Source organism: Penaeus chinensis, chromosome 9 (assembly GCF_019202785.1).
Source record: "Penaeus chinensis breed Huanghai No. 1 chromosome 9, ASM1920278v2, whole genome shotgun sequence".
Lineage (NCBI taxonomy): Eukaryota > Metazoa > Arthropoda > Malacostraca > Decapoda > Penaeidae > Penaeus > Penaeus chinensis.
The window spans coordinates 10,999,751-11,024,750 of record NC_061827.1 but is presented as its reverse complement, the minus strand read 5'-3'; the positions used below and the strand labels follow the sequence as shown (position 1 = coordinate 11,024,750).

At 42.1% G+C, this 25,000-nt stretch overlaps 1 protein-coding gene across 5 annotated transcripts in view; it reads right to left on the bottom strand.

The window, feature by feature from the left end:
- Positions 1-25,000, bottom strand: part of LOC125028560 (myelin regulatory factor-like protein) — a 76,703-nt gene that overhangs the window by 7,207 nt on the left and 44,496 nt on the right. For 2 of the 5 annotated variants that reach the window (XM_047617953.1, XM_047617951.1), the window contains 10 exons: positions 6,560-6,647; positions 5,973-6,095; positions 4,779-4,988; positions 3,628-3,707; positions 3,114-3,512; positions 1,664-1,847; positions 1,417-1,528; positions 1,142-1,305; positions 717-918; positions 345-545 (listed from right to left, as the gene is read on the bottom strand). In XM_047617953.1, coding sequence (XP_047473909.1) covers positions 345-545; positions 717-918; positions 1,142-1,305; positions 1,417-1,528; positions 1,664-1,847; positions 3,114-3,512; positions 3,628-3,707; positions 4,779-4,988; positions 5,973-6,095; positions 6,560-6,647 — 1,763 coding nt within the window. Of the gene's footprint in view, positions 1-344; positions 546-716; positions 919-1,141; positions 1,306-1,416; positions 1,529-1,663; positions 1,848-3,113; positions 3,513-3,627; positions 3,708-4,778; positions 4,989-5,972; positions 6,096-6,559; positions 6,648-22,227; positions 23,112-25,000 lie in introns of those variants that run through there. The other 3 variants (XM_047617949.1, XM_047617950.1, XM_047617954.1) reach the window with 3 other exon arrangements.

Sequence of the window (25,000 nt, the reverse complement as noted above, 5' to 3'; positions counted from 1 at the left end):
TATATATATATATATATATATAAATATATATATATATATATATATATATATATATATATATATATATATATATATATATATATATATATATTTCTCTGTCTGCTGCTGTCTCTGTTTTTTTTCTCTTTCTTAGTTTCTCTTACGCTCTCTCTCACTCACTCACTCACTCACTCACTCACTCACTCACTCACTCACTCTCTCACTCACTCATCTTCCGTCTTCTTCATCCCTTCTCTTTCTCTTTTCCATCTCTTTCTTCTGCATTTGCATCTACATTTACATTTGTATTTGCATCTGCTTCTCCATCTCCATCTCATTACTTCCACTTCTACACCGTCTCTCACCTCAGCAACATCCTTCTTGGCCCGTTTGTCAGAGGGCTGCAGGAACTGGCCGGTAATCTTGAGGTTTCCGTGAATGACCAGGGCTTCGTCAGGTCGATCCGTGTTCACACCCACGCGTCCCATGTGGTAGATGGATTCTGGCAACGTCCCGCGCTGGAAAGTGTATTCCACGTCGCTCTCGAATTGCCCGGGGTTGGAGGCCTACAAAAAAAAAAAAAAGATGATGATAGGGTATGAAGATATCTATGACGTAAGGATGTAAGATTGCTTTTAGTGCTTGTCTGCCACATATTCTTCTTCCTATCTTGTTCCTTGCAGTTTTCTAACAATGCTCTCTCTCTCTCTTACAAACCAGCTTACACGATCCCTTACCCTGACAATGATCTTCTCGGACGCATGCGCGGCAATGGTGTAGGCGTTGTCCCCGCAGTGGGCCTTCAGCGCCACAACCAGGTAGAAATAGCGCTGGTCGGGATTCGGCTTGCCCTTCTTCCTCATGTTATTGCTCGTGGTCTCGGAGAAGTGGAGGCGCCCTACCGTGATCTTGCTCATGTGGTCTTGCTTGAGGTCCACACTATAAGAACAAGGACGGATCTTTAAGCAGGAGGTCGATACAATTTTGGAAGAACTTTAGGAGTTTGTGGGCCATATCTATTGCATATATTTTATTTACAAGTAACATATTTCTATGCCTCTGATTTTCCTCACACTATAATTCATGATACATATAAGCAGAAACAATCTAGAGTAAACAGTTGCTATTATGATCATATGAAAAATACTGATCCACTGCTTACGGGACGGGATGGAAGGCCTTCTTGCTGCGGTCACTCTGGCTCTGCTCAACGCGGATACTCTGCGACGGAGATTCGGTCTTGACGCCGAAGAAGTGGACAAAGAATTGGTCGATCTTCTGCAAGCCGTCGGGGCTCTTGACGAAAACGGGTTCTCCCCCAGAAACCTTTTGGAGGGATGACGTAGTTTAAGATACTGACGCTTACTGACAAATATTTATATTTTTTCTTATTAGCATCAACCAGTGTATCAAAATAAGTATCTAGTATAAACTGACCTGGACGTGGACGGTGACTTGGAAGTGATTCTTCTTCTGACAAACGAAAGCTTCATCCGGGTTGGAGAAGTTGAAACCTTTGTCAGCATCCACCCGGAATGTCGTCAGCGGTCTGGCGAGTGAGAAAACGCGTCAGTCCATAATTTACACAAACAATAATACTACTAATAATAAATCAATCAATTTAATCTAGTCTGCCACTGTTAAGATACCACACATTAAATGAAACGAATATTTCGAATCTTACATTTCTTTGAGTCCGGCATCACACATGAGGCTCCAGGAATGCTGCTGGAAGTTCTGGAACCGGATGCACTGGTAGGATCCATCAAGGAAAGGCCCGCCGGAGGAGTCCATGGTGTACTCATCCTCCTCAGTGTAGGAGGTGACGGCCACGTTAGGACCCAGGTGGTTGGTAACTCCTACTTGGTCTGTGGGTCGTGATGAGAGGTTAGTCGAGGGTACAGTGTGTTTAGGCGGAGAAGGAGAGTTCCCAAGTGGCAGAGGGTGCAACTAAGGGGATGAAAAGTGTGAGAAAAAAGTGCATACAGGCAGTATTCTGTAAGGAGGTAACCCGTATTTGGACCGACAGATGGTTACCAAGGTGCTGAAAGAGTTTTGCAAGACCTTGTGTATAAACGACAACCTATGTTCACTGCCAGGACAGGTGGTTTTGGAAGAGCGATTGTCAGATAGCTAGATGGGAAGTAACTGCTGCTGAGCTGATGCTGCTGAGCTGACAAGGGAAGTGTCAAAAATGTCTGTCGGTCATCTTCATGGATATTATCTAAAAAATAGAACATATATCGACCGAATATTGTCACATTATAATAATCTGTTATGTACATTTGATCTGACACAGTTTCATCATAAGTATATTCTATCGTAAGAGAAACGGTAATATCAAAGGATATACTTTCATAAAACGAAAGAAAAGATCAAGGAACCTTAATTTCGAAAAAAAAAAATGCCGTGTACGAGTAAGCCACAAGGAAGAATATTCCAATTAGTATCGGAAGGCGAGGCGTCATCGCGCGCGAACACCGCTATTACTGTGACGAACGGTCCGAAACCGCCGCCTTCCTACCGAGTCCTCGTGAGCGAGCGGTTATTTCGGTGAACGGCAGGAAGTGAGCGCGAACGTACTTTACAATGCATATGCATAGTAATTACACCCATAAGCACCTGTTCTCGGGTTACTTTATTATGCATAACGCAGTCCAAAAAGGCGGGATACAAGGCGGCAAAATGCGCATTATATAGATCCAGAAAAAAGGGGTTGGGAAAGAGAACATGAAACTCCTGCGGTTTAAAGTTCTACACTAGATGAGGTTTCTCGTTTAATACCTAAATAGAAGGGTGGCTCGGGTAATGCTAATATCGCGAGCCTTTTTAATTCTGGATGGACGTGTGAACTGGTGTAAATTTTGTGAATTATGGACACGTCTTGGCAAGGGATGAGAGTCATTTGTTGCTCAGCCTTGTGATCAGCGGCGACTGACCACAAAAACACGAGAATTATGAGGTGCGAAGTGGTAAAGTCCCCTGTCGTGCAAATTATGTTTAGCGGATGAATCGTGTGCAAGATTGTAATACAGTGAAGAAAAGAACAAAAGATGAGAACTATATAAATATTTTCTGTTGATTCTTCGTTTTCTCCAAAAAAATTAACATTCTCTAAATGGAGGTCAACCTACCTGGCTCTTGCTTGATGTTGACCATGGAGGACAGTCCGCCCGAGTCATTCATCTTGCGCTTCTTGCCGCCCGCGCCTGGAGCCACGCCTCCCGCCCCCCCGCCCGAGGACGGGCCCTGCGAGATGCCACCCTGCGACCCGTACACTGACGGCGCCGAAGGGGAGATCCCACCTGATCCCGACAAGTTCGAGCCGCCCATGAGCATCTGCTGCTGCTGATAGCCGAGGTTCGTGGATGGATGGGTCTGGAGGGGCGCGTGGGCGGGGTTGTGGGCGGGGTTGGGCTGGTGCGGGAGGGCCTGGGGCGCCTGCAGGATCTGGTACGGGAAGGACATCATGGTCTCCCCGTTGCCGCCGGCCGGGCTCGTGTACATGTCGGCCACGCCCGCCGCCTTCTGGTCTGTACAACGGGAGACGCAGGGCGTAAGACTCATGCTATCCACACACAGCATTACATGCCTTTAAACCAATACAAAACAACGCCACTGTTTGTGCCACAAGGCTTCGTTACTTACGCGGGGAAAGATTGGGCTGGTCTGGCGGGGAGTAGGGGGGCTCCGACCCTGAGTCCGGCGGGCTGTCCGGCAGATGATGTCTGGAGGTGGGAAAGCGGCGTTAGGAGCAGAATTTACTTATTTAAATACATGCAGCAACGTGTCTAATTTACTGAAAGACATAATGCCCTATTTAGCTGGTAATTATTCAACGGCGCGTAACGTGTAATTTGAATTACAAATGCACCTGCGTATCTCTCTCTCTCTCTCTCTCTCTCTCTCTCTCTCTCTCTCTCTCTCTCTCTCTCTCTCTCTCTCTCTCTTTTTCTCTCTCTCTCTCTCATTATTAAATATATCGCTCTTTCTCTCTCTCTCGCTCTCTCTCTCTCTCTCTCTCTCTCTCTCTCTCTCTCTCTCTCTCTCTCTCTCTCGCTCTCTCTCTCTCTCTCTCTCTCTCTCTCTCTCTCTCTCTCTCTCTCTCTCTCTCTCTCTCTCTCTCTCTCTGTACACACACACGCACAAATATATATATATATATATATATATATATATATATATACATATATATATATATATGGATAATCATATGATATATATAAATATATCATATGTATATATTATATATATCTATATATATCATATTATATATATATGTATATATTATATATATATATCTTTCTATCTATATATATATGTATATTATATATATATATATACATATTATACACATACATACATACATGCATACATACATACATACATACATACATGCATGCACATACATACATGCATGCACATACACACGCACACGCACACACACGCACACACACACACACACACACACGTATGTATGTATGTATGTGTATAAATAAAAAAAATATATATATACATAAATATATATTTACATACATACATACATACATACATACACATACATACATACATACATACATACATACATACACACGCACATGTGTGTGTGTGTGTGTGTGTGTGTGTGTGTGTGTGTGTGTGTGTGTGTGTGTGTGTGTGTGTGTGTGTGTGTGTGTGTGTTAACATATTACACATGCAAAGACACAGACGCATGAACCCAAATCATAATGAGAGAAGAGCCCAAATTCAGAGCCTCGTACAACAGGAAAAGGCCAGAAAAGCGACCAGGCAAGACCCACCGATAGCTACCGTAGGAAGAATTGTATCTGTGGTAAGGATTGGAGTAACCAATAGGCAAGGAAGCTCCGCCCTTCGGTCCCATCATGGCCATGCCCTCGGCTTCCCCATTGGTGGGAGCAGAGCCAGGGAGGCCGTAGGTCATGCTCGAGGGAGACTTGCCACTAGAACTAAGGTCAGGGTGTGTCACGAGGTCTTGACTGCTGGAGCTGCTGTGTCAAAGCAAGACCACTATGAGGCTACTAGCAGCAAGGAGAGAATAAACGCCATGATCTTAAGATAGCCAAAACCACCAAGAAATATAGGGTCTATGAAAAGAAACATATAATCTACGGTCATTATTCAGGCAATACATTTGAGATTTTCTTTAAAAAAGGGGGGGTCAATCTAGAGATGCAAAGTCAAGTCAGGAAGGTTTAAAATATGAAAGAGTACAAGAGGGTAAGTTAAGAAATTTACTGAGATACAATTACCAATTTTGGAAAAAATACTACTGTCGTGGTTTATCATGAAAAAAAATATAAATGCGTTGGTGATTTGGGGTAAAATGTATTGTGATGCGTGACGATAAAGGAAGATTCTGATTATAGTGTCATGGTGATGGTAGAGATTGATGTTAGGTAGGCAGACAGTGCTGTGGTACTGCATTACGGATGCTGAAGGGTGTGGTGAGGTACTGTGTAGCAGTAGTGAAAGGGGAATTGCTTTAAAGTAGGGTTTATATACAGAGAAGACCTACTGTATAAATGGCGAGCTTAATTGTGAGCATTATAAATGACCAAAAATATATGTATATTTAGTTTATTATATGTATATTTCGTTTCTTTATAATTACTAGTTATTTCCCACTTAATGGAGTGGGAAATAAATGTCAGGAGTATTCCAATATTTTTTTCCGATAAGAAGAAGCTTTAAAAGTTGACCAATGGAGTAGACTGTCAACACCACCCACAAAGGAAATGAAAACCTGTTTGTCGGGGACCGCAAATACTCTGAAGTACGTGTAGAGAAGGAAATCCCTGAAGGCAAAGACTAGTGTTTTAGTAAGGGGAACATGACAGGCCCTCTCATAGCATCCCGACTGTGGTGAGCATGCTGGCGGGCGCGAGGGGGCTGCCCGGGGGCCTCGAGGGAAGGGGCTTCCGATGGTGATGATGAAAAGAGAGGGACGAGGCGTGAGGAAGAGAGGAACTTACTGGTGGTGCAGGGCGGTGTGGTGATGATGATGGTGGTGGTGCAGGAGGCGAGATGGAGATTCCCTGGGTGTACCGTTGCCCAGAGATTTGATGTCTCCAACACCCTGCAGGTCACCGAAGTACCTAGTGGGAGAACACAAGGCGATACTAGACTCTTTGTACAGATCACGTCAATTCAGTTTATATATACATGACTACACCAAAGAATTCAACACAGATAGTGTATAGTCTATTTTAGATGATAAATTAAAAAAAAAAAGCGAAATAAAACAATGGAGCAATAAAACGCAAGAAATTCCACTATAATGAAATATGTAGTGTCAAGGTATGGAAGCAGTATTTCATATTGGTCATGAACCAAAATTCTGCAGTATCACGGTTTAATGTGGCTGCTAATCAGAAGTTGAAATACTACATCAAAACCGTGACCTTTTAAGTATAAGCAAAATTAACATGAAAAACAGACTAATATTACTAAGATAAAATGGAAAATGAAAAAAAAAAAAAAAAAAAAAAGTTCAGTACCTATGTATAACTGCACTGATATTATATCACAGTTTTAGAGAAGAAAATAGCACTGAACTTACATGGTGTCGTTATTGTCATCGTTGATGTAGCTCTCCAGTTGGCTGATATCCAGGCCTTCGTTGTCGATGCCGCCCTCCCAGTCGCGCTCTGGGGAACACAACCACATACTATTAAACTCAAACCCACTACACATAATAACGCACCTAAATAACTACCATAATATCCAGAATTCATGTCTAATATCCAACCACACACACTGCAATTAAACCCAAAGAGACTACAAAATAATACACAATCTTAAAATCTAGAATCCACGTCCAGTATAAAAGTATAGGTGTACCGTTTACGTGGATTATGATAATAACACTACGAAGGCACTGAAATCAAGTTTTTTCTTTTATTAAATATATCAGAAGTGCCATAACCGAATACTGTGGATGATATTCGGAAAAAAATACGATACCGGTATGTTTGGTACAAGATGCAGGTCACAAAAATTAGGTCTGAGCTTATGAGGTGCTTGTATCATTCAAAAGGTAACTAATTCGAATTTAAAACAGGACAAGTAAGCACTTAGGTGTTATCAGGAAGTAGGCTGTTATCATTACAGAAGCTCATCATTATCGCAGGCTCTCACGCCTTGTTTCACCATCAATGCCCCTTCTTCCCGCGCCCTTCCCACCCTCGATTGTGCTTGGGGGAGGGAGGGAGGGAGAAAGAGAGAGAGAGAGAGAGAGAGAGAGAGAGAGAGAGAGAGAGAGAGAGAGAGAGAGAGAGAGAGAGAGAGAGAGAGAGAGAGAGAGAGGCGGGTAGAAAGAGCGAAAGAGAGGCGATAGAGACATTCTAACTCCCACTAGATACATTCAAACAATAAGGAAGACAAAAGTACCTGGTAAATACAAACTTCCAGCAACATCCCTCCGAAAGCCACAATTATTCTCCCACACGAATTCGCTCGAGGAAAAAAAAAAGAAAAAAAATATATGGACACCAGAATAATAACAAAAGTAAGCGCAACAAACGTTTCAAGTGGTTTACCATCGCTGCCAAATCCCAGAGATGGAAGTGACGATGCACGAGAGCGTCAGGCCGGCGAGAGTGAGAGAGTGACGGGGCTTTTCTCGGAGGCGTGCAAGATGAGGGCGAAAGTGAGAGGAAGGTCGGCGTGACCGCGGGGGATGTGAGGCTGACGCAGATGTGGGAAAGCGCTGATCTGTATGTCTGTCTGTCTGTAGTCTTTCTCTCTTCCTTCCTCTCTCTTTCACTCTCACTCTTTCACTGTATCTCTCTGTCTCTTTCTTTCTCTCCTTCCCTCTCACTCTTTCACTGTATCTCTCTGTCTCTTTCTCTCTCTCCTTCCCTCTCTCTATCTCTCTTTCTCTCTCTCTCTCTCTCTCTCTCTCTCTCTCTCTCTCTCTCTCTCTCTCTCTCTCTCTCTCTCTCTCTCTCTCTCTCTCTCTCTCCCTTTCGCCCTCTCTCCCTCTCGCCCTCTCGCCCTCTCGCCCTCTCGCCCTCTCGCCCTCTCGCCCTCTCGCCCTCTCTCCCTCTCTCCCTCTCTTCCTCTCTTCCTCTCTCCCTCTCTTCCTCTCTTCCTCTCTTCCTCTCTTCCTCTCTCCCTCTCTCCTTCTCTCCCTCTCTCCCTCCCTCCCTCCCTCTCTCCCTCTCACGTTGTCGTTCTTTTTTGCCTTGCTATGAGAAGAAAGTCTCCATTTAATTTGATTAAGGTCTAGTGAATTGTGAAAACTTTGTAGAGAGTTTTTAGGAGTGATATTCGAATTGGAAATGTGTGTTTTAGAATATTTAACCAAAATAGACTTATTTGTTAACCGTTTAGCAAAAACATATATTCCAACTAAATAACCATATGAGCTACGTGACTTAATCGTAAGTTTATACTTTATGTTCGATTTTTCTGTAAAAAATGAAAGTCAAATTTGCTCTCCCTGTCTGTCTCTGTCTCTCTCTCTCTCTCTCTGTTTATTTACTGTGTTCACCTCGACCCGAGAGTACCGGAGATGGCGAGGGTACGCGATGGCACAGTCCACACAAAGGACTCTTATACTAGAACGATAATGCAGAGGAGGCAGGATAATACAGCCATCGTAATGTATTCCTTATGGAGAACTTTTGTCCGAACAGCTTTATGCATATTTCTTTGTTTTCCCTTTTTTCCATTAGTAAAAGTCATTTGAAGTTTTCTACATAATTCGACGCTAATAATAAATGGGAAGGACTAATACCCTTCGATTCTCGGTCTCCCGTTATCCGTGAATATCTAAGCGGGGCTGATAGCTTATCTTGATAAACCTAAGGGTCATTTAATTATAAACATTTAAGCATTAAAGGCGTCGATCATAATACTTTCACAAGAGTTTTGAATCTTGGGAGCAAAGCGTTAAGGTTAGTGTTAATGAAGGTCGCACGGCCGATACAGCTATGACTATGACGTCTGTCATGAACCTATGTTGGGCATTTCCTGTAATTCACGTAATTATGTCGGTTTCCAGAGGCTGTCAAGAACAAAATCGCCTTTACAGAATCAACTTCACTAATCTCGTGTTTACTCAGACACTGCTATTCTATAAACTGGCAAGTCACCATTGTAAACCTCAATTTGCACTTTGTTAGGAAATAATCGGCTCCATAACCTAATGTGAGTCGCTAAATGGTTTACAGAATACCATGGATATTAACTGCGACGACATAGCCAGCCGTGTAAGGCAAAGAAATCCAACCCTTACGGCGCAACTGTGGAAGCTCTATATTGGCGAGCGGAGGCGAACTGCAAGAATTAGGAAATGCTCCAAGTAACAATTTGATCAGAAACCGTTTCACACATGTACGTGAACTGTTTCGCGCTCACGCTCACGGGGAACAAAGGGTTCAGATCACTTTCTCCGTGCTGGTCGTCAGCCTCCTGTTCACGGATCACCAGACGGCTGTTTCGCGTGTCACAGCTGCCACGGAGACTGAAGCTGCTGAAAAAATAGGGAGTGATGCTACGGAAGAAAAAAAAAACGATGCTTGGAATATGGTCGCCTTAGAATAAATCCCTCAGATAAAGGTAAAGTTTGGAGAGAAGGGAGGGAATAAAGATAGGTGAGTGGACTGAATCTTATGAGAGGAAGAGCCGGGGATTAACCTAACACCCAGAAAAAAAACTTTAAAAGTTGTGGAGTAATTAAAAGAGCATCAAACGTCTAAAGAAATCCCATTCTTAATCACGCATTTCACAGTATAAAATCCACATGAAACTATGACAAACCGATTCCATTATCTATGGGAAGGTCGTTCGAACCACAAGCACAGCGTGAATATGAGGATGATCATTTAAGGAAATTATTGATACATGTGACTGTTCATATCGATGAAAATGTGGCTGGTACCGATGGTGTAGCCGTTAATAGTGATTCAGATTTGTGATAGAGATATAGCTTTTAATGTCAATACACAAACTTGGCTCTTAATAGTGAAGCAGATACGCTTTTTACTAGTGCGGCAAATGTGATTCTTTATACTGCTACACCCATGGCTCTTAAATGCAGCATAGATTTAGTTTTCAATGGAATTCGGATATAAGATAATGAAGGTCCGTTGGCGAAGTGGAAGGCGGCACAGATCACGTACAGGACAGTGACAGGTACTGAGATAATACAGATGATGTTTGCAGTGGAGATTAAAAATAACCATATCATTCGTACCGGGTGGAATGCCATTTCTGACCCGCTATTCGTTGATTTTTTCGCGAATTCCGAAGATCGATCGCAATTTATCACGTGAAAGGACCTGCCCTTTCATTAGTAATTGATACAGGCCTAGTAAGTAGTGAGGGAGGGAGGGAGAAAGGGAAAAAGAGAGAGAGAGGGAAGAAGAAAGAGAAGAAGAAAGAGAAGGAGAAGGAGAAGGAGAAGGAGAAGGAGAGAGAGAGAGAGAGAGAGAGAGAGAGAGAGAGAGAGAGGTGGAGGAGAGAATGGATATACGTGCATGTAAATTTTATAAATAATATATATAAATATATATAAATATAAATATATATACATTTATATATATATATATATATATAAACATATATTAGGATATACTTTAGGGTGAAGCTGAAAGTGTTTCTGCGTGACATATGACTGTGTGGCAATCGCGAGAGCAGGTGTTGCACACGGGTGTTGCAGCCTCACGTCTTTGCCGCTGACAACGATTGACACGGAATGACGTCACTTCGATATACGTGCTTTAGAAAATCCGTAATCATTCATGCATGGAATTCTTGTGAAATAGTAAAAAAATGACTCGACAAGTCCGTGAATAATCTGACACTCGGTGAACTAATAGGAAAAAAGGAAGTGTGCGTGAAGAAAGCGGAGACTTGGGCTTCGCGAGACGTGATGCAAAAAAATGATAAAAACAGAGAAAGGAAGATAAATAAAAAAATAAAAAAAAGTCACATATATTGAATCACACACAAAAACAGAGAAATGATTTTTTTTTCTTTTAAATCTCACATATATCTAATCACAAAAACAAATCCTTGTTTGTAGTATACTTGGGTGAATATATACGGTTCAGACACTTAAAACAGAGCTTTCAGTTCACGAAAGGCTCTGACAAAAAGAACCTTACGATCTCAAAAACGTAGCACTAACACCGTAATATCAACCAAGTCTTCCTCAGTGTACACAAGTGACGTGGGTCTCGAAGTACTTCACGCCGGATTAATATCACGGCTGCAGGATTAAAGTGCTTTACTAACCAGCTCGGTCAAGACCAATTACGGAATCCAGGCGGCACGTCAGATGGTCGACTGGGCTAGTATGTGGCGGAGGATTTCCACCCATGTAGCCGCACTCGAGCTGTGGTCGCGCTGACCTGGCTCACATCCGGTCGAGATTTGTTAGTATTTTTCGCTGCTGGAAACAAAGACTCGATTCTTTCTCTTTTTCTAGGGGGAAGTACTGTGTATCAGAATTTTGAAATGTTGGTCGTGGCCGCACTATGTTTCGCAATGGTCCAAGTTAAGATTAATCATTCTGCAAAGCCTTCAAAATACTGGGATAAGAAAGAGGGCGAGAGAGGGAGAGAGAGAGAGAGAGAGAGAGAGAGAGAGAGAGAGAGAGAGAGAGAGAGAGAGAGAGAGAGAGAGAGAGAGAGAGAGAGAGAGAGAGAGAGAAAGAAGAAAAAGAAAAAGAAAGAGAAAGAGGGAGAGAGAGTAAATGTGTAAGTTTTTCGCAAAAGAAAGATAGAAAGAAAGAGATAGAGAGAGAAACACACCTTTCAGGTGTTCTGTAATGATAAAACACATTACAATAAATAAATGGAATATTTTCTGTTTCAGTACATAATAAATGCAACATGCATTCCCTGTGTTACGCAAGAACCATTAACCAAAACATTTCTACAAGTTTCCTTTCGAAATCCTACACCCGAAAATATATCAAATATGCATGACTGAATTCTACGAGACTTTACCCAGAAAAACAAGGTTAAAATAATAAGACGTTAAATATTTGCGGAAAATAGACGAAATTACCTTTCTTCTAACAATGATAATAGTAATAGTAATATAAGAATAATAAAATAACAATATAACAATAACAAAACAATGATCATATAATAATAATAAAATAATTAAAAAATAACAATATAATAATAATAATAATAATACAATAATAAACAATAATAATAAAAAACAACAACAATAATAATTACAATAATAATAACAATAATAATAATAATGAATGATAACGATAATACTAATCATTAATAACCATAACTGCCTCACTGACAGTACCAACATCTACTGAAAGGGAAGAGCAGATCCCGACCGAGCAAGCCAGTACACAACGTCAAAATCGACACCAAGCCCACGTAACAGGGAAGCGCACCGCGGGAAAAATCCTCGCGCACCACAAAACGCGCGGGAGCTCTCAGCCGAGTTTAATAACGAGGGGAAAAAAGCCCCCAAGAAAGTACTGGAACACATCGCCGGGGCTGGAAGGCGCTGACCGCACGCTGGCTTCCACGAGGAGGCGTAACCCCAGTCAGGAAGTGAACTGACCTACTGCCTTAGTCCAGCCTCGCCTTCCCGGCCGAGTGGACTGTCGCTTGCTTTATGACAGGAAACGCTTTACGCTCCGCACATCCTTTCTTTCTCCTTCCTCTTTTTGGTGAATCTCGTCTGATTTTCTGTTTGCTTTTTCTTTTGGTATGCTGCGTGTTTTGCTTGTATGCCGTTGTGATTATCAATGGTGGATGAGTGGTAAATATTATCGGATGCATTTTTTTGTAGTTTTCTATAAGATAGCCTATGATTTTGCATTATATAATTCGTGTTTTATTTTTCTGTCATCATGTGAATTGTACATATTTGAAAAAAAAATATGTCCATTGTTCAAGTAATGTTTTGCATTCCAAAACAATGAAAACCTGGACTAGTTTTTTTTTCTTTCCCGCAGAGAGTTGAGGTAACCGCCATTCACATTTCATATTGCCTTCACCGCGCGTTCCCATTGGCCCAGATTTTCACGGGTTACAAGGAACCGCAGTTCAATGATGACCGCTGTCCAACGTGCTTTCCCACAACTGCTTCGAGAAATATCTACATGCAAATAACAAGTTTGAACAAAGGGAGTCGTGCCATGTACTTCTTAGAGCACAATGGGTAATTATAATAGTAATGACAGTAGCAGAACACTGTAACACCATTACTGATAAAGATGTTGAAATCCATAGATCTCAAGTAACAGCCTAAGTACCTATTTCGGTGCAATGACCCCCAGGCATCAATACACGAGGTGCAATACTTTTTCAGCCCTCAACCCCGTATTAACCAGATCAAATACCTATCGTTATTATTTTCCATGTGAACTCTGATGCCCTTTCGCTGATTCACAATGAGGTACGTTTTAAATGCTGAATATTCTTACTTTCTCTCCCCCGCGACGATGAAACAGGCAGTGTGACGCAAGCACCGGGCGCAGCAGCGTGGCACCCTTAATGGACTCCGGCACATCCCAACCCTTCCACTATACACACGAGAAACAATGCGCAGGCTCTTATTCATCATCATCATTTAGCAGCCCATCATGCATGCAGTGGCAGACAAACAGCATCGAGAGGAGCGATCCTTGGCCCACTTACCGAGCAAACTGACGCTTCGGCTCAGGATTGAACAACCGTACACAGGTTTAGACGTACCGCGTGCCCTCCCCTCTTCGCTGTTATCTTGATTATTGCTTGTTCTATGGTCTGTGTGAGACCGAGGTTTGCCCTCCTTCCCGCACGGAAGACGAACCTGGGGCATGCGGAAATGAGCGATGTGACCGGAAACTAGATAATGAAAAATGCTGTCGAAATTCCCCGTATATCATGGCTTCTTTCACCGTTTCAGGGCCAGGCGTTCGAAGGTACTCGATATAAATGGCTATTCTCTGTGAAGCCACGTGCGTGCAGATATTCAAGCGCATACACACACACACACATACACACACACACACACACACACACACACACACACACACACACTCTCTCTCACACACACACACACACACACACACACACACACACACAGATAGGCATATACATATGCACACACACGCGCGTGCACGCAAACGTATTACTCTATAAGTTCTTGGGAGGACGGATCACTCGAGTTGCGAACGTCTGAACACGCGCCGAGGCTTGCGTGCAATGTTCCACTCGACATCACAATAAACAATTGCCATAAAACGCGAGTCATCAAGCAGAGCCGTAAGAGCTTTTAAAAACTTGTCTGTTTCCAAAAGCGAGATTTTCTGTAGACTCGAAAAAGTAACCTCAAGCCTCAATCTCGACTTTCAGCCCGCACGAAATTGGAGCATAGTGTAATTGATTAAATGCGGCACTTTCACTAAAATCAGCTGTGTGCAACCATTAGTAAGATAGTCCTTTCTCGATTTCGGGGCTTGAAATTTACCGACATTTTGTTTGCACAGTGCCTATGTACCTCGTCTTCCCCTAAGACCTTTTACTCTATAATAGAGTAGCATATTCAGCAGTTAAGGGGATACAGCAGGATATTTGCAAAATTTTGATAAAAATAAAAAGCTTTAGATACCTAAACAAAAGAGATGTAGTTTTCTGTACCTAAAAGGATAAATTTTGTAGCAATTCTTTAGTAGTTTAATCAGTTTTTAATTTGCTCCCTTCTGTAGGCCTTAAAACATATCACAGCATACTTTGACGCCATCATAATGAATTTTGATTCAGTTCACTTGTCTTTATTTTCCAATGCATCTAAGCAACAAATAAGAATTTTTTAAATGTATTTTTTTCACATATCCCAAAAGCAAATAATGCATACCAAAGCGTGTTATCTGAGGGCCTTGATCATTTTATAGTATCAACATGATCGATTCGGGGGATATCATCTCGATGATTTGCAGGTAATAAAAGGGGCTGTATAAGAAACGATTACATTGCTCATAAAAAAAAAACTTCAACAGCTTCTCTCTCGTTACAACAATACGTTACGCTATTTCTAGGTTAATCTGGACTTGGCGGACATTCAACAGGAAAGCCAGATTAGGAAACGCAACTTTTTTTCATACTATGCTCATTATTCTTATACCTATTAATATTGAACGCTAACATTACTTATATTTCCGTATCCCTACAAAGTCTGCGTATACTGATCATAAAAAAATAGCAGTCTGACCCTGAATAGTTAGTGAATTCCATCGAAACATACCTTACCATCACCGTTCATAGGTACTGTAAACACTTTTTCGTCAAATAAGCAATCCTTGGACACCGAGAACCCGCCCACACCACACCCAAATCAAACTGCGGCTGATGAGGTAACAGACGGTTTCTTCCTCTTGTCCCAATGAATCGTCGACAGACATTGTTATTTTAAGCCTCTTTCCCGCCCACAACGCGCTTTGTTTAGTGGGACAACAGTCAGAAAAAATATACTCCCCACCCCTTCCCTTACGCCCTTTTCTTCGCGTGGAGTGGTTGCCCTTGACGGAGGTACAGCCTGAACCCGCCTCGCGCCCACACGACGCCGAGGGTGGCGCCAAGCCCTGACGTGGGATCCGCCGGGCCCGGACAGGAGCGACTGACTAACCTCCGCGGGTCGCACGGGTCACTCCGGTTGTACGAATAACTGTGTCTTATGGTGAGGTACCGTTGAGGGTCACCGGCAACAGCCAGGGGTTACCAGGTCTTGTGCTGTGACCCTGCATGACCTTGCGGTGGCTGCACAACACTGCCCACAAGACTGCACACGTAATCACTTAATGAGCACTCAGTGTCCATATTCATTTGACTAAGTTCTTTAGGCTAAAATATTTCTGATTGTGCTAATTCATTAATACTTGGCTAATGACCTTCTTTACAAGCTGATGATGCATGTAACCGAAACATGTCAGATGAAATAAAGAAATCTACAGGTGAATATATAATTCTTATTTTATGTGTTTCATCCCATTGATGAAAAGCAAATTATAACAAGTCTGTATGAATGAGTGAGTCGGCAGTAGTGTGCGGGTCACTGAGCAGGCGGGTCACAACTGAACAAAACCAAAATTCCTCAAACAACAGACGACCACAAAGCACAACGTGGCCTACAGAGTAAATGCACACGTAATGGACTTTACTATATTGTGAAGTTATGTCTAAACTGACTCTACAACAATGAAAGCAGACTTCCGGTAATTAATTTTTCATAACGTTGTTGATCTATGGGAAAGCTTAACAAAAAGAAAGACATTGTCCCTCATTGATACCTGCAGATATTCAACATTTCATGGGGAGGGTGAGTATCGCGTTACGTACCTAACTGTTATATAGTAACTACTTTAACGAGGGAACCCAATGTTTAATTAGTGATTCGGAAATCTGCAATCCAAGCGAATCTTCAAAATTATATAAAACCAACCAGATGTTTACTCATGATATTTGTTTATTCAAGCGACATCTTATGGTACGTACTATCCCGGCAGAAGCTCCCGCCAAGGGCACAGCACGCCGCGGGCAGAGGGTAAGGGCGAACTTCCTCTCCTCTCCGCCAGGGCGTATTCGTGTGTCGCATGACCAATGCGCCTGGACAACCGCAGCAGATATGCCTGGAGAAATGTGTGGGATTTGCCGAAATATCTACGTTTAACGGGCCGCCAAAGCGTTAAAGATACTGACGTTTTTCCAAGGTAATAGCGTGTGGAGCTCACCTGATTACCGCAAGGGTCAGAACTTCCTCGCTACACGAGGAAGCTCCTAATGAAGAAAACCGTCAAGAGTGCCTACATATCCACGCACCATATCTAAACATGGCGTCCACCACTGCTAACGGAAATGTCTAGGATATTATTATCTCCAAAATTCGGTACTGCACTTTTTTTTTCTTTTGGAGGAGGACTTTCGGTGGAAGGGCTAAGTCAACGCTTGACTGAACGGGAAAGTCTTGTAATGAAAAGGCAATTTGTCTGATGGAGAAGAAAGTAATGGATTATGAAATATCAATGCCGGAATTTTAAATATCTCTTGAGAAAGTTTATCACTGCAGACCGAAAGCCACTGCGACACGTGTTCCGCCAAGCATGTCATTCAGATCGCCAAATGATTTAATTCACGCACGACAGCTTTTGATCATTTCATTTCAGTTTAAAACACGGGCTGGAAAGAGTATGTGTGTTATTCAGTGAAATATAAAGTTATTTGCACTCCTTTTCCGCTTTTTTTAAATCGGAATATGCAGTTACTTCCACGTTCAAAGCGGATGGCCAGCATGCCTGAAATATATTTTCGCTTTAGATATGTAAATTAAGAAAATCTGCATTGCTATTTGCCTCATAAGTTTACGCACAACTTCTCAAAATGTCTAACAATCAAAAACGTTGATGTAATACATCACACGAAACACACACACACACACACACACACACACACACACACACACACACACACACACACAAGGACACAGACGACTGGCCTGAAGTACGGGAGTGTCAAGTTAGGCGCACACGCCCCGCTTGGACCAGAGGCAATGATCTGTCACGTCTTGAACCACAGATGCTTTTTTGGCGGAAGCGTGATAATTACCGTCCGGTGAAATTAATTGTAGCGAGACAAGCGATGCTGAGTCATGTCGCGGCAACCAGTTGAAAGTTATGAACTTTTTTGATATCGCAAAGAAAATATGCCTGCTTTGGCGCGACGTGAGGGATTGTGCAAAGGATGGCCCGGGACTCTGAAAGCGCGTGTGTGGGTGGAGGTTAAGACGAGGCTCGGGCGCGAGGTAAAGAGGGGACGTGACTGCAGGGAAAGGTGATGGGGTGGAGTTCGAACATATGGCGGTGTATTTTAATAAAGGAAGAAAATACGATGCGTTCTAAGGCGTCACAGAATCCCGGCTCAATGTATATTCGAAGAACGGCCATTTCTAGCGTGTCTGTTGGCATATCATAACATTTTTATGTTCACTCGAAAGATGCATTCATCCTAAACAATTCTTGCATATACCTTCTCAATCAGGGAACATCACTGCAAAAGGTGGATCCCCGCTGACATGTATTGAAAACACCTGAGATTAGCATTGGTATTAGCATTCAGCTCTCCCTCTCTCTCGGTGTAACAAATGCACCAAGATAATGCATTCAACGTGGCTGGAGGAGAGATTCAGGCCCGCGAGGGAGAGTGCGGTGGCGGGTGGAGAGACTTTCCTTTCTTTTCATTATCTTTTTCAACAACCTATAACTACTATGTTATTGAGGCAAAAACATTTTTTCCTTGAATCATTCGATTTAGATACGATTACGAATAGCAAAAGCATCGCCATTTTATCGTCACCTGGCGTCAACATACGTCTAACTCTTTCAGATACTAAACAGTATGTTTACAACTGCAATTGCATATCTATAAACCTATTAGTATAACTGTAAGTTAAGCAGTATTTTTTTCATTTATTGTGATTTTCACACAACTACGATTAGGCTTTTTCATTTAAGTTGGAACATAATACTAAGACTTTTCCATGGCCTATGTAAAAAGCTTGGCAACCCAGTGTAGTGTTGAGTAAATTACATGCAACTCTGGTGCGACTTTGTTTCCCGATGCGAAAATCTTAGAAATATTTCAATACCCTTTATCCCAAAATTAGAAAGCATGCAATTATGTGAAAAAAACGAAGAGAAAACGTCTATTCCATTTAATATCATAAAAGACCTCGCAGAAACAATCGAACGGAGTGGTTACATGTGAGTGTTTTGACGAGATCACGAAGACAATTGGCCTCTCACCACCAAACCGCCCTTCCATAACTTTACTTTCCGATGATGTGTTCACGGTTTGAGCACTCGTGTTCACGGTAAGTGCCAGTCCATTGTCCGATTAGACTCACCTGAGACTGGCAAGCTTTACAGTGTCTAAAATATCATTCGTCCTGCTTTTTATATTATATAACTCTTCAAGTAATATAAAAGATTAAAGGTTAGAAGTAAACATCCCCAATTCTCTCGTCAATTGAATAATCTAAGTCTCATGCAAGAAAATTCGTGGTGTGTATGACAGTATAATATACCGAGAACCAAAATTTTCCTCAAAACTAAGGATAATCATGATTCACTAACACACTACTTGATGATCAACGTTGAAACTCAACGAAAATGAAGAAAATGAATATCCTTTCTAAATTGTACTGTAATTGATAGTCTTTTTGAAGGAATGTTGGATTGTACTATCGCCCATTGTAAGATACGAAGAGAGGTGCGTCTGCTTGTAATCATCATGCAAGGTTAAGAGAATTGACCATGAATCTGAAAGGAGTCCTACTCGGAGACTGCACAAGTAAAAATAGGTTAACTCATAGAGTAAATAAAGCCAAATGAATCTGTACTTAGCATATTAGTCACTCCAGGAAATATTTCTTGCAGGGACTTAGTCGACAGAAGTAAGATTTTAAAAATGTTCACTGGGTCTGCGCCCCCAAGCGATGATGACACCGTATTGTCTCCCCAAACAAAAGGCGGGCCTTAGCTAGGCGTCGTTCGATAACTCTGCAAGGTTAAAACTACCTTCATCTTACGATCTTCATGTATAGCAATCACTGACATTTCAACTTATCCTAGGTACTAATCTACGTCAGAAATAATAGATAATCCGGTTTTACGAAGTGGTGTAATGTCTGAAGTGCTCGGTTCAGCAACTCTTGGCAACGCTTCAGGCTCGACAGTATGCCGTGTGAAAGGATAGAGCCACGTGGCAGCTTCGCACACTTGGATCAATGCTCAAGGTGTTCATGAAAAGCCGACGAAAGCGAAAAGTCCTGGTGAAACTGTTGCCGATTTTCGTCTTCGGTTGTAACAGTGGTTTAGATAAATCTGCAGTCAGTTAAGTGGGACTGAGGAGGTAAAGTTGCCATGTAATCGACGCAGTTATGTTCTTTTACGTAAAAATAAACAATGCAATTTCTTCGGGTCTACAAGTGTATTATACAAACCTCTCTAGATCTGTTTTTGCAGTGATGTCAAAATGTCACAAAGACGAGAATGTTACTTTTTATTCAAATATTTTTCTTTCTTTCTTTTTGTACACACAGTTGTGGAATTTAAAAATAATCATTCATGGCCAACCTTTTTTTTTTTTTTTTTTTTTCACCCGATTAGATATATAAGTTACAGCGTCCAAAGTTCATTTCGTTCTAGTTATTCACAGGCGGACACCTTGTTTGCATCATCGACCTACGCCATGCCGAGAACACGCCATCCTTTGACCAAATGATAGGACGCCCTGGTATAACATAAGCCCTCAGGTAAACTAATGCGAACTATAACTGCTTAGTTAGGTAGCCTTTTGTATTGATTTTTTTTCTGACTTCTCTAATCATGATTCTTCAAGAGAATGACATGCAATGTAATATTTTGTAAATCATGTGTACACTATACATGTTCATATACTTCTGTACACGAACAGTCAAATACAATATGAAAGTCTATGTAAAAATTCGTGTACACAGCCAAATGAACATCAACGGAGGAAGGAAATCAGCAAACGGCTTCCCAGATACAAGGTAAATTGTGTTTTCCTGAAGAAAAACCTCCGAGTCCCTTTATGTAGGTCACTCCGGAATGTCCACGGCGGCGAATGTCAACTTATTGTGGCGTCAACAAACCGGACCTGGAAGAAAAAACTACTCGTTTTCTATGCTTGTGACCATTTACCGTTTTCTCTCAAGAAAAACAGAAAACATTACATAATCTGCTGAGTAGATGACCTATCGATGTCGACGCTGAATTACTTAGGGTTGAAGTACGATTTTAAAACTAGTAACGTGTTTGATAAAGTCTCTAGAGCAAAATCGGCATTTTATTATTGTACCTGTAAAGAAAAAAAATAAATCTACACATTGACAAAAATAGCATAGCATCCTATCAACAAAACATGCAGAGACGAATGGAAAAGATTATCGGTCAGTTTCACCAAATCTAATTCAGTACAAGTACTGATTTCCTGTACAAGAATAACAGTACACAATGGATCTTCATCCAGCGGAGAGGCCGCTGAAGCATTGATTAAACAGGACCCGAAAAAATCAAATCTGAAAAAAAATCCAACAGACATACATTTCTTTGGGAACTCCAAAAGTTACTCAGGCTTGAAACAGTCGGTGCTTTCCCTTTTGTGTGTGCGATTTTTGTTTCTTTTTTTTTGACATTCGAGAGCGTGACGTAAGATGGGTGGGAGTGACAGCATGGCTTGGGGAGACATGTTCAAACCTCACCCACATTGAGGCCTATAACAAAATATCTGATTATATTCAGTAACATGATCCAAAGAATTCTGCGTGACGCAAAGGAAAGTCCAACAGCATTACTGTGAATGACAGCTTTCCCTTAGGAAAATGAGATGAGCCATATGAGCAATCAGAGAATGACTTACAACCCAAATCGGCACCATTCAAGTCGCTGACCCCGCACCCCCATTCATAAAAAGTAGTATCCACATCCACGTGAACCCGGGTACCTTCAGGGAACAAGAAGCAGTTGCAGTAACACAGAAGCATCACCCCCCCCCCCACCCTCCTCCCCCACAACACAGCACCCCCAACGCAATCACGAACCTGCTCCCTCTGATTACCATTCCACTTGGCATCTTGGTGATGTAAATGAGGCGTAATTAAGTCGGGCTCATTGTGAATGGCCCGCCCCCTCATAAAGGCTATTACCACACTAGCAATTATTCGCCAGATAGGAGGGGATGGGAAGGGGTAACTCTCAGTGACTCTAGATGTGTGCATGTAAGTGGGTGTTCGAGCGCATGCAAGCACAAGTGTTGTATCGAGTGTGTGTGTGTGTGTGTGTGTGTGTGTGTGTGTGTGTGTGTGTGTGTGTGTGTGTGTGTGTGTGTGTGTGTGTGTGTGTGTGTGTGTGTGTGTGTGTGTTGGTAAAATCTGTGTGCATATATATATATATATATATATATATATATATATATATATATATATATATTTCAATACACTTGTATACGTGCATTGTGTCTGATTTTATAGATCACCTCCTCGATAGGGAGAATATGACATTCACATATAAAATGTGTGTGTGTGTGTGTGTGTGTGTGTGTGTGTGTGTGTGTGTGTGTGTGTGTGTGTGTGTGTGTGTGTGTGTGTGTGTGTGCGTGCGTGCGCGTGTGTGTTATCTATAAACATGCAGCCTAAAAAAAAAACGAAAATGCTATCCAACATTTCGTACTGTAGACTCACCATGTGGTTGGTGCTGGTAGTACCTCTCCGCCGTCCTCACTTCTCCGCCACAGAACTGCCTTAGCTCGTACCCGTGTTCCATTGTGTTTACTTCTATTCGAATCTGGCTTCTATATCACCTCCAAATCACAATATGTACGTTCGGAATCCACGAGTTCAGTGGGCTTCTTTCTCTGAATGTTCTCATAGATAACTGGCAAAGCGTGTTTAGTATATGTATGTGATCATAAAAGTGATTCTTTTCCTCCAGGAAAATTGCATGGATATTGCATTCGCCACCCTAAGTATATTATTACATAATTGAATGCGTTAAGCCGGCTGGCACCATAAGCGTTGGCACTATGTTGTAACTGTGCCTTGGGGGTGCAGGCCCTGTGGAGTGTCGCGTGCCCTGCCAGGTACTACAGGGGTCGGGTATCACTTGGGTATCTGGTGACCTCCCACAGGGACGCACTAACTCTGCCACTCACTCTTGCTGCTCTGCCTCATTTTCCTTTTGCCAACTCTACCTTGACATCAGTCAGGGTAAATATGGTCGTGGCTGTGAATTCAAAAATGTTTCACAGGAGATTATACAGAGGAAAAAATCAATATCAATTGGTCGAATACTTGATTACTGTGTCAAGCACTACTACAAATGTCTACTTTATCTATTATATCCTTGGTTCTTCTTCGCATACAATGTCCCACTGTGAAGATTCCTCTTGAAAACCTTTTAGTCGTTTTTCCAGATAATGTAATGAATCACATTTTTTTCGATATAAGAATCAATAAGTATTGGACATTGACATCAACGTTTCACAAACGAATGGTCTCTTTCTCTGACAACTTCCGCGTTCAGTCACACACACAACACTGAAGCCAAACACACTGTTTCCGACGATCTAGTTCACTCACTCGGTCAAGTAAGAATAATGTGTTGACTCCAAATCGTAGTCCACAAATGCACATGTTCACAAGCCCCGCCCCCTCTGCGTACGTACCTGTAACCGCCCCGCTCACTGGCTACACACAAACACTACTCTTGCCTCTTAGCCAATCACCGCGGGGCTTCCAAGTCTTTTCACACCTGCTAATCTATCGTGTAATGGATCTGTTTCAGGATTAGCTTCATCGATTGCTTGTCTTTGATGATAACGCTTTATGTCACTTCTCACGCGAGGCAGCTAAAAATATATTTATTTCAACCACTCAGTGCGTCCGCTGCCAAGTTGAGTAACTTTTTTTTTCAAGATAAATCATACAAGGCTGCAGAACACAACCTGTTATGTAGCATGCAAAAATAAATAAATAACTGTGATCGAAGATTTAGGCTATACCTACAGAGAAAATTTATCTACGCAATCACTCCATTACCTGGAATCAAGTGTTTAGCTCACGTGATGGATGTTGCCTTTACGTTACTTGTAGAGGTTCGTGAAAATGTCCATTATCTATTTACAGCAGACAGTAATTAATGGCATCTATATACGAAAAGATACGAGAAGTAGTTCAAGACTATCTAATGAGGTAACTGACGATTTACAGCTACTCCTTATATCAAGACCCCATTCTTCATATTTATATCACCGAAAAATACCTATAAATATAGCTCGGATAGGAATGCGGTAGCTCTACTCCGTTTCTTAAACAAGACTACCGTAGCGGATGTATAGGAAACACAACCTCCTAAGCAATCATATGCTCCGGACGCCCCTACATAATTACGACAGAAATAGACTCGACGTTGTGTTTCCCATGTGCAGGTAACGGTCCGGCCGCCCCGGGCTGTGGGTTGGCGGCTCATCTGACCAACACAGTCGTGCTCGCGCCGGAAACTGACGATACTGACGGCTTACTCATGAGGGGAGGGGGTATGGACTGGGGAAGGGGGGAGAGAAGAGGTTGTGGGAGTATCACATGGACCCCAAGAGTACACAGGCCTTCCTTCTTCTTTCCATCGATTCCCTTTATACAACACAAACCAAATGTAGGAAAACTGCACATTACAGCCCAAAAAATTAGTTATTCACAGTTCATTAAATATCACCGAGCCTTCACACTGTGTAAATGGAAACGTCGCCAAACAGTGCTCACCAGAGTCTGTCGTTTGAAACCCATTCAGGCTGGTTAAAGTTCAAACAAGAAAACAGCTGAAACCTTTTTCCTTTGAAGGGTAAAACAATGACTGGAGGTCAAGAGGTGTGTAACCTTTCAAATTTAGTAAATTCTATAGAAACGCCGAGGCGTTAGATCATTACGTAACTGTAAATAGATTGGGAAAAAGAAGAATATGAGATTGGTTAATCCACCTCCGTTTATAACGCATGCCGCGAAGTTCAAAACATGTCCGTTGATGGACAGAAAGTCAAGAACAAGAAGTATATCTCGAGCTTAATTCATCATGAATCAAAATGGATGATAATGTTTTGTCCAATTCATAGACGATCAATCCATGCCAGTTCCGAGTTCCTGTTTGTATACCGTGATTTTGCTTACCTTCTTGACATGTTTTTTATCTCGTCCTTTCCCCTATTGCCGCCATTATCCGTTCTCTCGTTTTTGCGACCCCCTTCTTCCCATCTACCTCCATTTCCATCCACTTTTCTCGACCGGCTCAACAAACGCCTGGTCCCTATGCCTCCCCGTCCCCCCCCCCCCGCCGACTGACCAGTGTCCGTCACGACTAGACTGACCCAGTAATACACTTGTGTTTCACCGTCCCTTCGACCGTCAACAATGCGCCTGTTGCTACGTTTGCGTCATGCTGATCTAACTTTTTTCTTGTTTTGTT